The 15,279-nt window shown below is 43.5% G+C and overlaps 1 protein-coding gene across 3 annotated transcripts in view; it reads left to right on the top strand.

The window, feature by feature from the left end:
- Positions 1 to 12,904: 12,904 nt before the first annotated feature.
- The window catches only part of ces2b (carboxylesterase 2b), a 38,799-nt gene continuing 36,424 nt past the window's right edge, over positions 12,905 to 15,279 (top strand). For all 3 annotated transcript variants that reach the window (XM_020456563.2, XM_020456562.2, XM_031801804.1), the window contains exons 1-3: positions 12,905 to 13,075; positions 14,592 to 14,781; positions 14,901 to 15,039. In XM_020456563.2, the coding sequence (XP_020312152.1) occupies positions 12,997 to 13,075; positions 14,592 to 14,781; positions 14,901 to 15,039 (408 nt within the window). In that variant the 5' untranslated portion in view covers positions 12,905 to 12,996. The remainder of the gene's footprint in view (positions 13,076 to 14,591; positions 14,782 to 14,900; positions 15,040 to 15,279) is intronic.

Here is a 15,279-nt window from a genome sequence, read left to right as displayed (position 1 = left end):
CGGGGGGGGGGGTCGCAACCAACTGACATGTGCATACAACGCCACCTACTGTACAGGAGTGTGAGGCCGATCACGACCAATCTATACCACTATATTCTCTTAACTAACCCTGATTTTCTAACAAAAATGTAATAATTACCTACAAACTTAACTACTCCCATCACCCCCACCCAAAATATCACCCACTCCCCATTCCTGTCCAATCTCTCTGACCCTGTGAACAACCTCAATATTTCTACATCATACATTTCACAAAATAATAACATATTCTTGGTTGCACCTCCTATCCACTGCAATCCAACAATTATCGCAACCATTTCTGTTGAATATACAGATATATAATTTGTCAGTCTCTTGCATAGATTAACATTAACACCTGGTCCTGTCTTCCCAGTTATGGGATCCTTTAAACCATCTGTATACACTGCAAGTCAAGAATAAAACAGATTACTAATATATTGATCCACTATTGTTCCTACACAGTGGCAATTTTAGCATGTAAATATTGGTGGGGCAAACAAACAAAAAAAATGTTAGGGATGCATGCCAGCAAAGCCACTACACAACACTAAACAATACATTAATTGCCCACAAACTGTTAGGGCCTACATAAAGCTGTCCCAACAGAAGAGTCTAAACAGCAGTCTCAACACCTTACCACTGCTACACCTGGCTCTCAGAAGAGCCTTGTCTGGCAGTGAAATAGTTCATTCAGCCTCATATACTGCCTTCTAAAAAAACATAGCTGATATGGCTGACAAGCTTAAAAGAATGTGGTTTCTACTGACAACTGAGATGTACAACATTTGGCATAAGGGGACGACAAGCAGATAAGAGTGTCACGCTGTAAAATGATAGGTGACAGGCGCAGGAATACATAATAGGGGGTTTTATATCTCCACCCCCAAAAAAGTATGTCATGAAAACGACAGGGACGAAGCACAAACCAAACACGTGTATATATACAGTCGAAGTCGGAAGTTAACATACACCTTTGCCAAATACTTTTAAACTCAGTTTTTCACAATTACGGACATTTAATACTAGTAAAATGTCCCTGTCTTAAGTCAGTTAGAAACACCACCTTGTTTTAAGAATGTGAAATGTCAGAATAATAGTAGAGAGAATGATTAATTTCAGCTTTTATTTCTTTCATCACATTCGCAGTGGGAGAGAAGTTTACAAATACTCAATTAGTATTTGGTAGCATTGTATTTAAATTGTTTAACTTGGGTCAAGCGTTTCGGGTAACCTTCCACAAGCTTCCCACAATAAGCTGGGTGAATTTTGGCCCGTTCCTCCTGACAGAGCTGGTGTAACTGAGTCAGGTTTGTAGGATCATTGATCGCACGCGCTTTTTCAGTTCTGCCCACAAATTTTCAATAGGATTGAGGTCAGGGCTTTGTGACGGCAACTCCAATACCTTGACTTTGTTGTCCTTAAGCCATTTTGCCACAACTTTGGAAGTTTGCTTGGGGTCATTGTCCATTTGGAAGACCCATTTGCGACCAAGCTGTGATGTACTGTTCCTGACTGATGTCTTGAGATGTTGCTTCAATATATCCACATCATTTTCCATCCTCTTGATGCCATCAATTTTGTGAAGTGCACCAGTCCCTCCTGCATCAAAGCACCCCAACAACATGATGCTGCCACCCCTGTGCTTCACGGTTTGGATGGTGTTCTTCTGCTTGAAAGCTTCCCCTTTCTCCTCCAAACATAACAATGGTCACTATGGCCAAACAGTTCTATTTTTGTTTCATCAGACCAGAGGACATTTCTCCAAAAAGTACAATCTTTGTCCCTATGTGCAGTTGCAAATCGTAGTCTGGCTTTTTTATGGCGGTTTTGGAGCAGTGGCTTCTTCCTTGCTGAGCGGCCTTTCAGGTTATGTTGATATAGGACTCGTTTTACTGTGGAGATAGATAATTGTGTACCTGTTTCCTCCAACATCTTCACAAGGTCCTTTGTTGTTGTTCTGGGATTAATTTGCACTTTTTGCACCAAAGTACGTTCATCTCTAGGAGGCAGAACACGTCTCCTTCCTGAGTGGTATGACGGCTGCATGGTGTTTATACTTGCGTACTATTGTTTGTACAGATGAACGTGGTACCTAATGGCATTTGAAAATTGCTCCTAAGGATAAACCAGACTTGTGGAGGTCTCCAGTTTCATTTCTGAGGTCTTGGCTGACTTCTTTAGATTTTCCCATTCCCAAGCAAAGAGGCACTGAGTTTGAAGGTAGGCCTTGAAATACATCCACAGGTACACCTCCAATTGACTAAAATGATGTCAATTAGCCTATCAGAAGCTTCTAAAGCCATGACATCATTTTCTGGAATTTTCCAAGCTGTTTAAAAGGCAATCAGCTTAGTGTATGTAAACTTCTGACCCACTGGAATTGTGATACAGTGAATGATTAGTGAAGTAATGTCACGTTCTGACCTTAGTTCTTGTGTGTTTTCCTTGTTTTAGTGTTGGTCAGGACGTGAGCCGGGTGGGCATTCTATGTTGTGTGTCTAGTGTGTCTATTTCTATGTTTGGCCTGATATGGTTCTCAATCAGAGGCAGGTGTTAGTCATTGTCTCTGATTGGGAACCATATTTAGGTAGCCTGTTTTGTGTTGGGTTTGGTGGGTGGTTGTTTCCTGTCTTTGTGTTCGTTGCACAAGATAGGACTGTTTTGGGTTTTGTCACGTTTATTGTTTTGTCACGTTTATTGTTTTGTCACGTTTATTGTTTTGTCGTGTGTTTATGTTGAGTTTCTGTCATTAAAGAACCATGGACACTTACCACGCTGCGCTTTGGTCCTCTCCTTCCCATGAAGAAAGCTGTTACAAGTAATCTGTCTGTAAACAATTGTTGGAATAATTACTTGTGTCATGCGCAAAGTAAATGTCCTAACCGACTTGCAAAAACTATAGTCGTAAACAAGAAATTTGTGGAGTGGTTGAAAAATGAGTTTTAATGACAACCTGTCACACCCTGACCTTAGATGCTTTTTATGTCTCTATTTTGGTTTGGTCAGGCCGTGAGTTGGGGTGGGTATTCTATGTTCTGTGTTTTGTAGTTCTATGTTTTGGCCGGGTAGGGTTCTCAATCAGAGACAGCTGTCTATCGTTGTCTGAGAACCATACTTAGGCTGCCCTTTTTCCCAACTGTGTTTGCGGGAAGTTGACTTTGTTTAGGGCACATAGCCTTTAGTTTCACGGTTTGTTTTTGTAGTGTTTGTTTTGTTGAGCGTCATTTTTATTAATAAAAGGAAAATGTACGTTCACCACGCTGCACCTTGTTTTAATATGTAACTCAGCAAAAAAAGAAAAGTCCCTTTTTCAGGACCCTGTCTTTCAAAGATAATTTGTAAAAATCCAAATAACTTCACAGATCTTCATTGTAAAGGGTTTAAACACTGTATCCCATGCTTGTTCAATGGACCATAAACAATTAATGAACATGCACCTGTGGAACGGTCATTAAGACACTAACAGCTTACAGACGATAGGCAGTAGGGGTGGCAGGGAGCCTAGTGGTTAGATCGTTGTAACCGAAAGGTTGCAAGATTGAATCCCTGAGCTGAACGTTGTTCTGACCCTGAACAAGGCAGTTAACCCACTGTCCCTAGGATGTCAATGAAAATAAGAATTTGTTATAAACTGACATGCCTAGTTAATAAAATTAAGATCACAGTTATGAAAACTTAGGACACTAAAGAGGCCTTCGTACTGACTCTGAAAAACACAAAGAAAGATGCCTATGGACCCTGTTCATCTGTATGAATGTGCCTTATGCATGCTGCAAGGTGGCATTAGGACTGCAGATGTGACCAGGGCAATAAATTGCAATGTCAGTACTGTGAGATGCCTAAGACAGTGCTACAGGATGGACAGCTGATTGTCCTTGCAGTGGCAGATCACGTGTAACAACACCTGCACAGGATCAGTACATCTGAACATCACAACGTGTGACAGGTACAGGATGGCAACAACAACTGCTTGAGTTACACCAGGAACGCACAATCCCTTCATCAGTGCTCAGACTCTCTGCAATAGGCTGAGAGAGGTTGGACTGAGGACTTGTAGGCCTGTTGTAAGGCAGGTCCTCACCAGACATCACCAGCAACAATGTCGCCTATGGGCACAAACCCACTGTCGATGGAACAGACAGCACTGGCAAAAAGTGCTCTTCACTGACGAGTTTCACCAGGGGTGATGGTCGGATTCGAGTTTATTGTCGAAGGAATGAGTGTTACACCGAGGCCTGTACTCTGGAGCAGGATCGATTTGGTGAAGGGTCATGGTCTGGGGTGGTGGGTCAAAGCATCATCGGACTGAGCTTGTTGTCATTGCAGCCAATCTCAACGCTGTGCATTACAGGGAAGACATCCTCCTCCCTCATGTGGTACCCTTCCTGCAGGCTCATCCTGACATCCAGCATGACAATGCCACCAGCCATACTGCTCGTTCTGTGCGTGATTTCCTGCAAGACAGGAATGGCAGTGTTCTACCATGGACAGCGAAGAGCCCGCATCTCAATCCCATTGAGCACGTCTGGGACCTGTTGGATCGGAGGGTGAGGGCTAGGGCCATTCCCCTCAGAAATGTGCAGGAATTTGCAGGTGCCTTGGTGGAAGAGTGGGGTAACATCTCACAGCAAGAACTGGCAAATCTGGTGCAGTCCATGAGGAGGAGATGCACTGCAGTACTTAATGCAGCTGGTGGCCACACCAGATACTGACTGTTACTTTTGATTTTGACCCCCCCTTTGTTCAAGGACACATTATTCCATTTATGTTAGTCACATGTCTGTGGAACTTGGTCACTTTATGTCTCAGTTGTTGAATCTTGCTATGTTCATACTAATACTTACACATGTTAAATTTGCTGACATAAACACAGTTGACAGTGAGAGGACGTCTCTTTTTTTGCTGAGTTTATATATATATATATATATATATAAAACACAGGGATGTAACCCAAACAAAAGAGCGAGATGTAAACCTCTAAATAATACGGGACGAGACACGTCATAACAAGTGTACAATAACAAGTAGCACGAAAGCACAACAGAGCACAGGTACTCACAAGACCAACGGACATGGGACAATAATCGACAAGGACAATGGGGAACAGAGGGCACATATACAGTATACACATACTAATCAGGGGGAATGGGAACCAGGTGTCCGTAATGAGACAAGACAGTCCAGGGTCGATGGTATTGAAACCAATTCAGTGACGCCTAGAAGGCCGGTGAAATAGACCTCCGGAGCTGGTGAATGGAATGAGCAGCAGTTACGGGGGGATCCGTGACAGTACCTCCTCCTGACGCGCTGCACCAGCAGTGGGACGACACCTGCCTCGGGGACAACCACACGGACGCGGTGCGGGTCGGTCAGGGCACCAACTGTGAAAATCCCTGGTCAGGGAAGCATCCAGGATGTCCATCGCAGGAACCCAGCAACGATCCTCTGGGCCATACCTCTCCCAGTCGATGAGGTACTGGATACACCCCGCCCGATGCCTCAAATCCAGGACTTCACGGACCGAGTACACTGGACCTCCCTCGATGTCCAGAGGTGGAGGCGGGGCATAACTGGGTCCAGCCTCAGCGAGGGGACCAGGCACCACTGGTCTGAGGAGAGACACATGAAAAGTTGGGTTAATGCAGTAATCAGCAGGGAGTTGCAAACAGTACGTTACCTCATTAACCCTCCTCAGGACTTTAAACGGCCCCACAAACAGTGGGCTCAGCTTCGGGCAGGGCAGTCGGAGGGGCAAGTTCCAGGTAGAGAGACAGACCCGGTCGCCTGGAGAGGAAACAGGCGCCTCACTGCGGTGGTGGTCGGCCTGTTCCTTGTGCTGACGCATGGTCCGCTGGAGACAAGTGTGCGCAGCGTTCCAGGTCTCCTCAGCGCACCGAAAACATTCGTCCACCGCAGGGGGCCTCAGTCTGGCTCAGATACCAAGGTGCCAGGGTCGGCTGATTTTTTACATTTTTTATTTAACCTTTATTTAACCAGGTAGGCTAGTTGAGAACAAGTTCTCATTTACAACTGCAACCTGGCCAAGATAAAGCAAAGCAGGGCGACACAAACAACAACACAGAGTTACACATGGAATAAACAAACATACAGTCAATAACACAGAAAAAAAAGAAAGCAAAACAGAGCATTCGCTCATAGTTTAGGGATCCCCATTGTTCTAGTGGCTGTTCCCTTCCCAGTTCACACTCTAGATAGCCGACCCTTAGGGTCCGGGTTTATTAGGGAGGCCACCGCTACCCTGGGTATGGTGACACAGGGGGGTCACAAGGAGAGAATCAGTCTCTTCCTCATTGACTCTCCTGCGTTTCCCGTGGTGCTAGGCCTTCCCTGGTTAGCCTGTCATGACCCCACTGTCTCATGGCAGCGGAGGGCTCTTATGGGGTGGTCGCGTGAGTGCTCGGGGAGGTGTTTAGGGGTTTCCGTTGGTGCTACTATGGTGGAAAGTCCAGACCAGGTCTCCACCGTGAGCATTCCCCCCTGAATATTCCGATTTGGTTCGAGTAAGACAACTTGTCCACATATTCTAGGTCAGAACTGTCCAGAGTAGTAATGCTAGTCAGGCGGGCAGGCGGGTGTGGGCAGCGAACGGTTGAAAAGCATGCATTTGGTTTTACTAGCGTTTAAGAGCAGTTGGAGGCCACAGAAGGAGTGTTGTATGGCATTGAAGCTCGTTTGGAGGTTAGTTAACAGTGTTCAAAGAAGGGCCAGATGTATACAGAATGGTGTCGTTTGCGTAGAGGTGGATCAGGGAATCACCTGCAGCAAGAGCAACATTGTTGATATATACAGAGAAAAGAGTCTGCCCGAGAATTTAACCTTGTGGTACCCCCATAGAGACTGCCAGAGGTTGGGACAACAGGCCCTCCGATTTGACACACTGAACTCGTCTGAGTAGTTAGTGAACCAGAAGAGGCAGTCATTTGAGAAACCAAGGCTATTGAGTCTGCCGATAAGAATACGGTGATTGACAGAGTCGAAAGCCTTGGCCAGGTCGATGAAGACGGCTGCACAGTACTGTCTTTTATCGATGGCGGTTATGATATCGTTTAGTACCTTGAGCGTGGCTGACGTGCACCCGTGACCAGCTCGGAAACCGTGACCAGCGGAGAAGGTACGGTGGGAATCGAAATGCTCAGTGATCTGTTTATTAACTTGGCTTTTGAAGACTTTAGAAAGGCAGGGCAGGATGGATATAGGTCTATAACAATTTGGGTCTAGAGTGTCACCCCCTTTGACGAGGGGGATGACCGAGGCAGCTTTCCAATCTTTAGGGATCTCGGACAATACGAAAGAGAGGTTGAACAGACTGGTAATAGGGGTTGCAAAAATGGCAGCGGATAACTTTAGAAAGAGAGGGTCCAGATTGTCTAGCCCAGCTGATTTGTACGGGTCCAGGTTTTGCAGCTCTTTCAGAACATCTGCTATCTGCATTTGGGTGAAGGAGAAGCTGGGAGGCTTGGGCAAGTCGCTGCGGGGGGTGCGGAGCTATTGGCCGGGGTTGGGGTAGCCAGGAGGAAAGCATGGCCAGCCGTAGAGAAATGTTTATTGAAATTCTCGATTATCGTGGATTCATCGGTGGTGACAGTGTTACGTAGCCTCAGTGCAGTGGGCAGCTTGGAGGAGGTGCTCTAATTCTCCATGGACTTTACAATGTCCCAAAACATTTTGGAGTTAGAGCTACAGGTTGCAAATTTCTGTTTGAAAAGGCTATTCTTTGCTTTCCTGACTGACTCCATGTATTTTTTCTAAACTTCCCTGAAAAGTTGCATATTGCGGGGACTATTCAATGCTAGTGCAGTCCACCACAGGATGTTTTTGTGCTGGTAGGGGGGAGTCAGGTCTGGAGTAAACCAAGGGATGTGTCTGTTCTTAGTTCTACATTCTTTGAAAGGGGCATGCTTATTTAAGATGGTGAGGAAATTACTTTTAAAGAACGATCAGGCATCCTCGACTGACGATACCCCAACACGATACCCCAACGCGCACTGGAAAGGAGTGAGGTTATTGTAGGAGTGGCAGAGGGAATTCTGCGAGTAGTAAGCCCAAGGTAGAAAATCCACCCACCCCCCTGGTCGGTCCTGACAGTAACACCTCAGAAACCTGCCCACTTCCTGATTGACCCTCTCCACCTGCCCATTAGCTTGAGGACGGTACACAGAGGTGAGATTGACTGTGACCCTCCAGGCATTCCATGAACACTTTCCATACGCGTGAGGTGAAGATGGCCACGGTCTGACACAATGTCAGTCTGACGGGAGCCCAGGCAAAGGAGGCGACAAGCATTGGAAAACCGGTTCACAACAACGAGAACGATTGTGTTCCCCTGGGAGGGGGGAAGGTCAGTGACAAAGTCCACCGAGAGGGGAGACCAGGGTCATTGTGAAATCGGCAGGGGAAGAAGCATTCCATAAGGGTGGTTTTCTGGGTGTCTTTGACTGGGCCCAGATGGAGCAGGAAGAGAAGTAAACCCGGGCGTCCCTGGCTTTCCGTCAATAAAAATGTAATAAAAAAATAATTGTGCCGTCTGGTTTAATATAAGGAGTTTGAAATGATTTATACTTTTACTCAAGTATGACAATTTAGTAATTTTTCCACCATTGGATGTAGCTGCGGATTAAAGCATTTATTTCAGATTACCCATCAATTTAGATAATTGTGTCTGGGTAAGCATCATCTAAAAGGTATAAAATGTTTTTTTCTGGACACTTTGTTTACCTGGAATTTTTCCTTATTGTGGGCTACCACCACTTTTAGTATTAATCTTTACTACACTACTCACATGACCTCGTGTGAATCTTTAAAGATAACTGTGAAGGACCTCGTGGTTACTCTGGACCCGGATCTCTCTTTTGACGAACATATCAAGACTGTTTCAAGGACAGCTTTTTTCCATCTACGTAACATTGCAAAAATCAGAAACTTTCTGTCAAAAAATTATGCAGAAAAATTCCTCCAGGCTTTTGTTACTTCTAGGTTAGACTACTGCAATGCTCTACTTTCCGACTACCCGGATAAAGCACTAAATAAACTTCAGTTAGTGCTAAATACGGCTGCTAGAATCCTGACTAGAACAAAGTTTGATCATATTTCTCCAATGCTAGCCTCCCTACACTGGCTTCCTGTTAAGGCAAGGGCTGATTTCAAGGTTTTACTGCTAACCTACAAAGCATTACATGGGCTTGCTCCTACCTATCTTTACGATTTGGTCCTGCCGTACATACCTACACGTATGCTACGGTCACAAGACGCAGGCCTCCTCATTGTCCCTAGAATTTCATTTCTAAGCAAACAGCTGGAGGCAGGGCTTTCTCCTATAGAGCTACATTTTTATGGAATGGTCTGCCTACCCATGTGAGAGACGCAGACTCGTTCTCAACCTTTAAGTCCTTACTGAAGACTCATCTCTTCAGTGGGTCATATAATTGAGTGTAGTCTGGCACAGGAGTGTGAAGGTGAACGGAAAGGCTCTGGAGCAACGAGCCGCCCTTGCTGTCTCTGCCTGGCTGGTTCCCCCGTCTCCACTGGGATTCTCTGCCTCTAACCCTATTACAGGGGCTGAGTCACTGGCTTACTGGTGCTCTTCCATGCCATCCCTAGGAGGGGTGCGTTACTTGAGTGGGTTGAGTTGCTGACGTGGTCTTCCTGTCTGGGTTGGCGCCCCCCTTGGGTTGTACCGTGGCGAAGATCTTTGTGGGCTATACTCGGCCTTGTCTCAGGATGGTAAGTTGGTGGTTGAAGATATCCCTCTAGTGGTGTGGGGGCTGTGCTTTGGCAAAGTGGGTGGGGTTATATCCTTCCTGTTTGGCCCTGTCCGGGGGTATCATCGAATGGGGCCACAGTGTCTCCTGACTCCTCCTGTCTCAGCCTCCAGTATTTATGCTGCAGTAGTTTATGTGTCGGGGGGCTAGGGTCAGTCTGTTATATCTGGAGTATTTCTCCTGTCTTATCCGGTGTCCTGTGTGAATTTAAGTATGCTCTCTTTAATTCTCTCTTTCTTTCACTCTCTCGGAGGACCTGAGCCCTAGGACCATGCCTCAGGACTACCTGGCATGATGACTCCTTGCTGTCCCCAGTCCACATGGCCGTGCTACTGCTCCAGTTTCAACTGTTCTGCCTGCGGCTATGGAACACTGACCTGTTCACCGGATGTGCTACCTGTCCCAGACCTGCTGTTTTCAACTCTCTAGAGACAGGAGGAGCGGTAGAGATACTCTCAATGACCGGCTATGAAAAGCCAACTGACATTTACTCCTGAGGTGCTGACTTGTTGCACCCTCGACAACTACTGTGATTATTATTATTTGACCATGCTGGTAATTTATGAACAATTGAACATCTTGGCCATGTTCTGTTATAATCTCCACCCGGCACAACAAGATGAGGACTGGCCACCCCTCATAGCCTGGTTCCTCTCTAGGTTTCTTCCTAGGCTATGGCCTTTCTAGGGAGTTTTTCCTAGCCACCGTGCTTCTACACCTGCATTGCTTGCTGTTTGGGGTTTTACGCTGGGTTTCTGTACAGCACTTTGATATATCAGCTGATGTAAGAAGGGCTATATAAATACATTTGATTTGATTTGATTTAAAGAGAGGGGTGGAGCTGGCTTCAGTGGGTGTGAACAATGCTGAATGGGTGTAGACAAAGGTGAGCTCTTCAGTAGGTACCAAATCATTCAAAGGCCCTTTTCTCAAAAGTGAGTTTACAAGTGTATCATCTTTCAAGTAGAAATACTTTCCTATTGTTCCTCAAATAGCTTTGTATGACATACCATTTTGTGAGACTCGGAATCTCTACTTTTATCCAATGTAATAAAAAACATTTTGCTACATAAGACAGAATCCAGTTACAAATCGAGTAAACCTAAATGGCGCCCAATCAACAACAAAAAATACGCTAACTTCTCCAGCTAAAATCCATTAAATTTAAAATGTTATTAAATACAAAAATGTGAAATTGCTCCATAATTTCTTGGTTGCTAAAATTGTAATAGTTCACCTAATTTCAATTTATGTGACAAAACAATCAAGTATTGTGAAGATAATCATTGTACCATCTAAACTGCTGTGAAATATATTTTCTATAACCAAAGCTATTGTATTTTCAGCTGTTTGTATATGGTGTTCAAAACCCAAAAGTAAAAGACAAAAACGAAACTTAAGAACGGGAAGCATACAAATAGTGCACCTAGATCAGATCTATCACTTCTTAGACTTGCTTTCAACGAGAATGACAGACCTATAACACTTATTTCTATGTGAATTTGGTCACGTCATTCAAAAAGTTAAATATTGCAGCTTTAAGGAGGTTTCTCATTTAATTCAATTAAAATTCATATTAAGTCAATTAAGTCAAGTCAAAAAACATTTGCCATGGATTGGAGGGAAGAAGTCCCTGAACCGATAACAGTTGGGTGTATTTATGCAAGTCAAATGGAATGGAAGATATTTAAGTTAAGGAAGTATTTTTTTTATGTAAAGTCAATTAAAATTAATAGAAAAAGTCAAAAGATACAAAAGGAATTGCAGTGGATTGTAGGCGAGGTCCATGAACAGTTGGTTGTATTCATGCAAGTCATATGGGGTGGAAGCTATGAATTTCCCTCAAAGAATTTCAGTTGACTGAATTGACATTGAAATGACACATAATGCAGTCATTTCAAGCAATGCATAGCCCATGTGAAGTTTCATGTAGTCTACTCACATTAATTTCAAAACATCACAATTTTTGTTGTGGTGTGACATAGGCCTACCTGTTACAATGCAGGCCAAGGTGCAAGGCAGGCTAATGGTGGATCATTAACTGATAGACAAACAATGACAAGTAGTCTGTGTACCCTTTTGCATAATAGGGCATAGTACAAACGTTTAGTTAAGTAAGTGAGTGACAGGTAATCAGCCAGATGGTGTCAGAGCCATATATATACAGTGGGGCAAAAAAGTATTTAGTCAGCCACCAATTGTGCAAGTTCTCCCACTTAAAAATATGAGATAGGCCTGTAATTTTCATCATAGGTACACTTCAACTATGACAGACAAAATGAGAAAAGAAATTCCAGAAAATCACATTGTAGGATTTTTAATGAATTTATTTGGTGGAAAATAAGTATTTGGTCAATAACAAAAGTTTATCTCAATACTTTGTTATATACCCTTTGTTGGCAATGACAGAGGTCAAACGTTTTCTGTAAGTCTTCACAAGGTTTTCACACACTGTTGCTGGTATTTTGCCCCATTCCTCCATGCAGATCTCCTCTAGAGCAGTGATGTTTTGGGGCTGTTGCTGGGTCTCGTCCATTGCGAGGACGATCAGCTGTCCGTCCTGTCTCCCTGTAGTGCTGTTTTAGGCGTCTCACAGTACTGACATTGCAATTTATTGCCCTGGCCAGATCTGCAGTCCTCATGCCTCCTTGCAGCATTCCTAAGGCATGTTCACGAAGATGAGCAGGGACCCTGGGCATCTTTCTTTTGGTGTTTTTCAGAGTCAGTAGGAAGGCCTCTTTAGTTTCCTAAGTTTTCATAACTGTGACCTTAATTGCCTACTGTCTGTAAGCTGTTAGTGTCTTAACGACCGTTCCACAGGTGCATGTTCATTAATTGTTTATGGTTCATTGAACATGGGAAACAGTGTTGAAACCCTTTACAATGAAGATATGTGAAGTTATTTGGATTTCTATGAATTATCTTTGAAAGATGTTTCTTTTTTTGCTGAGTGTACATGCAATTGACATGACCTCAAAGTCATGGCTTTGGTCATTTAAGGACAACAGCTCACACCAACAATACATTTCCCCACCTTCCCTATTAGGGACAAAGGTAAAGGGCACACCTGTAAGGGTAACTCTATAAAGCCTAAGCAAATACTTTCAGTACTACTCTTTCCCGCATTCTGTTGAGGTCTGGGGTTGCATTACAATAGGTGTGTCGCTGAGCACTCAAATCATTGAATGTTGCGGCCATGAAGGAACCTTCAGGCTTACTGAGACTTTCCCTGTCAATTGGCCTACTATTTCTGTATACTTTGGCCGAATCCAATGGTAAGTAAGCTGATAACAGTCGTCGAAACATTGCATAGGCCAACAACTGTGGTCAGGAAATTTAGAAGATACAGGATGTTGCCTAACTACCGTAGGCTGTGTAGCAGATTGATAGTTAAGTTTACACATTATAGGCTAGGGCTGGCATAATTACCATATAACCGTGTAACCGATGGTTATGGATGAAGACGCCATGAAAATAAAATAACCGTCATAACCGGAAAAAGATACTTTGGGGGGGGTGTCGAATAAACAGCTGACTGAATGACCACTATGCAGCAGCAGCACACATAAAAATAGCATGAATAGAACAGGCTTGGAACCTCTAACCATGGCAATTTGACTGGTAAACTCATTTATACACTCGCAATGACTGCAATCATTTCCATGGTAATGTAGAATGTTCATTCAAATTGTGTTAACTGATGTGACTCCTGCATTATATGTATTAGTGTCTAATCTTTTTATTTATTTCACCTTTATTTAACCAGGTAGGCTAGTTGAGAACACCTTTATTTAACCAGGTAGGCTAGTTGAGAACACCTTTATTTAACCAGGTAGGCTCGTTGAGAACACCTTTATTTAACCAGGTAGGCTAGTTGAGAACACCTTTATTTAACCAGGTAGGCTAGTTGAGAACACCTTTATTTAACCAGGTAGGCTCGTTGAGAACACCTTTATTTAACCAGGTAGGCTAGTTGAGAACAAGTTCTCATTTGCAACTGCGACCTGGCCAAGATAAAGCATAGCAGTGTGAACAGACAACACAGAGTTACACATGGAGTAAACAATTAACAAGTCAATAATCTGAATGCTGATTGGTTAAAAGTGTATTCCCGATGGTGTCTATTCCAAAAGTTTGTTTAATAACACATTTATAATGGGATAGAAATAACCACAAGGTTTTTGGAGACTTGATTTAGGTAATTCCTGAAATACCACTCCTATCGTTTTTAAATGGTATTCAAGATAACATTGAATATTTCTGACGTAATATATGAGATCATTAATATGGGTAAATATCATATACATGCAACTAGAAAGGCATTTTCGAATCATTATTAATTAACAAAACATCTGTTAGTTAATCTGACCATTCTCTGCTCCAATGGAAATTCCGTATCCCTTGAAATATAACCCCCTTATCGTTATTTATGTGTTTTCTTTGTCTAATAATCTCTAGTTTGACCTGGATTTTTTCCTCATGCAATAATGTACTTTGTGTTCATGCAATAAAAAAAACACATTTTATGCTAGTGCTATGGGAGAGGTATTTTTGACATACTGTGGCCTATTGCTATAGCACAGATATACAGTATAGACAGAGGGTTACATTCAAAGCTGTTGACATGAGTTGTCCACAAGAATGGTATATGAGCTGGATAAACGTACTGGATTATACACTTTGAAAGGGTGTTCTGAAACCAATTTTTACTCAATGAAAAGGAGTAACCATACATCCCCCCCTGTTTTCGAAAATAACACACCTATAACTAACTGCTTAACATCTCAACAGCACCTGTGGTCCAGACCAAACTGGGGGGACTGAGAGGGCAATATGTGAGCGTAAAGGGGAAGGAGACGGTGGTTCAGGCCTACCTGGGTGTTCCGTTTGCCAAACCACCTGTCGGCCCCCTGAGACTAGCCCCGCCCCAGCCTGTGGAGGGATGGGAGGGAGTGAGGGACGCCATCCAGCAGCCTCTCATGTAAGACCCAGCAAGGTCACAAACAAACCATACATCTCAAGTTTCTGGCTATTTGAATAAGGGTTAGATAAACAATGAGATTGAATAAAATCAGACTTCTCAAGTTTTATGTTTTTCAGGTGTTTTCAAGACAGACAAATTACAAAAGACCTTTACTCCAATGTGTCCATGACAGTGGAAATCCCAGAGGTGTCAGAAGATTGTCTTTATCTCAACATTTACACTCCAGTTAAACCTGCTGAGAAAACAAGGCTTCATGTAAGTAATATCAGACACATATAGTCAACAGTTGATTGACTTCCCAGTGATGCTGTTGAAACAATATAGAGTTGCGGGCTCCAGAAAGTTAGGTCACACCGCGGTAGTGGCAGAATTTAATAATAAAGATGATATTTCCTGTATTACGGTAGGCCTACTGGGTTTAAAAAAAATAATAGTGCTTTAATGTTATTCTCATCAGCGACGCACTTTTTCAATCCAAATTTGTCAGGTGTGTGT

This window comes from Oncorhynchus kisutch, linkage group LG22, assembly GCF_002021735.2.
Source record: "Oncorhynchus kisutch isolate 150728-3 linkage group LG22, Okis_V2, whole genome shotgun sequence".
In the NCBI taxonomy this organism is placed as follows: Eukaryota; Metazoa; Chordata; class Actinopteri; order Salmoniformes; family Salmonidae; genus Oncorhynchus; species Oncorhynchus kisutch.
This window is presented reverse-complemented; position numbering and strand designations above follow the sequence as displayed.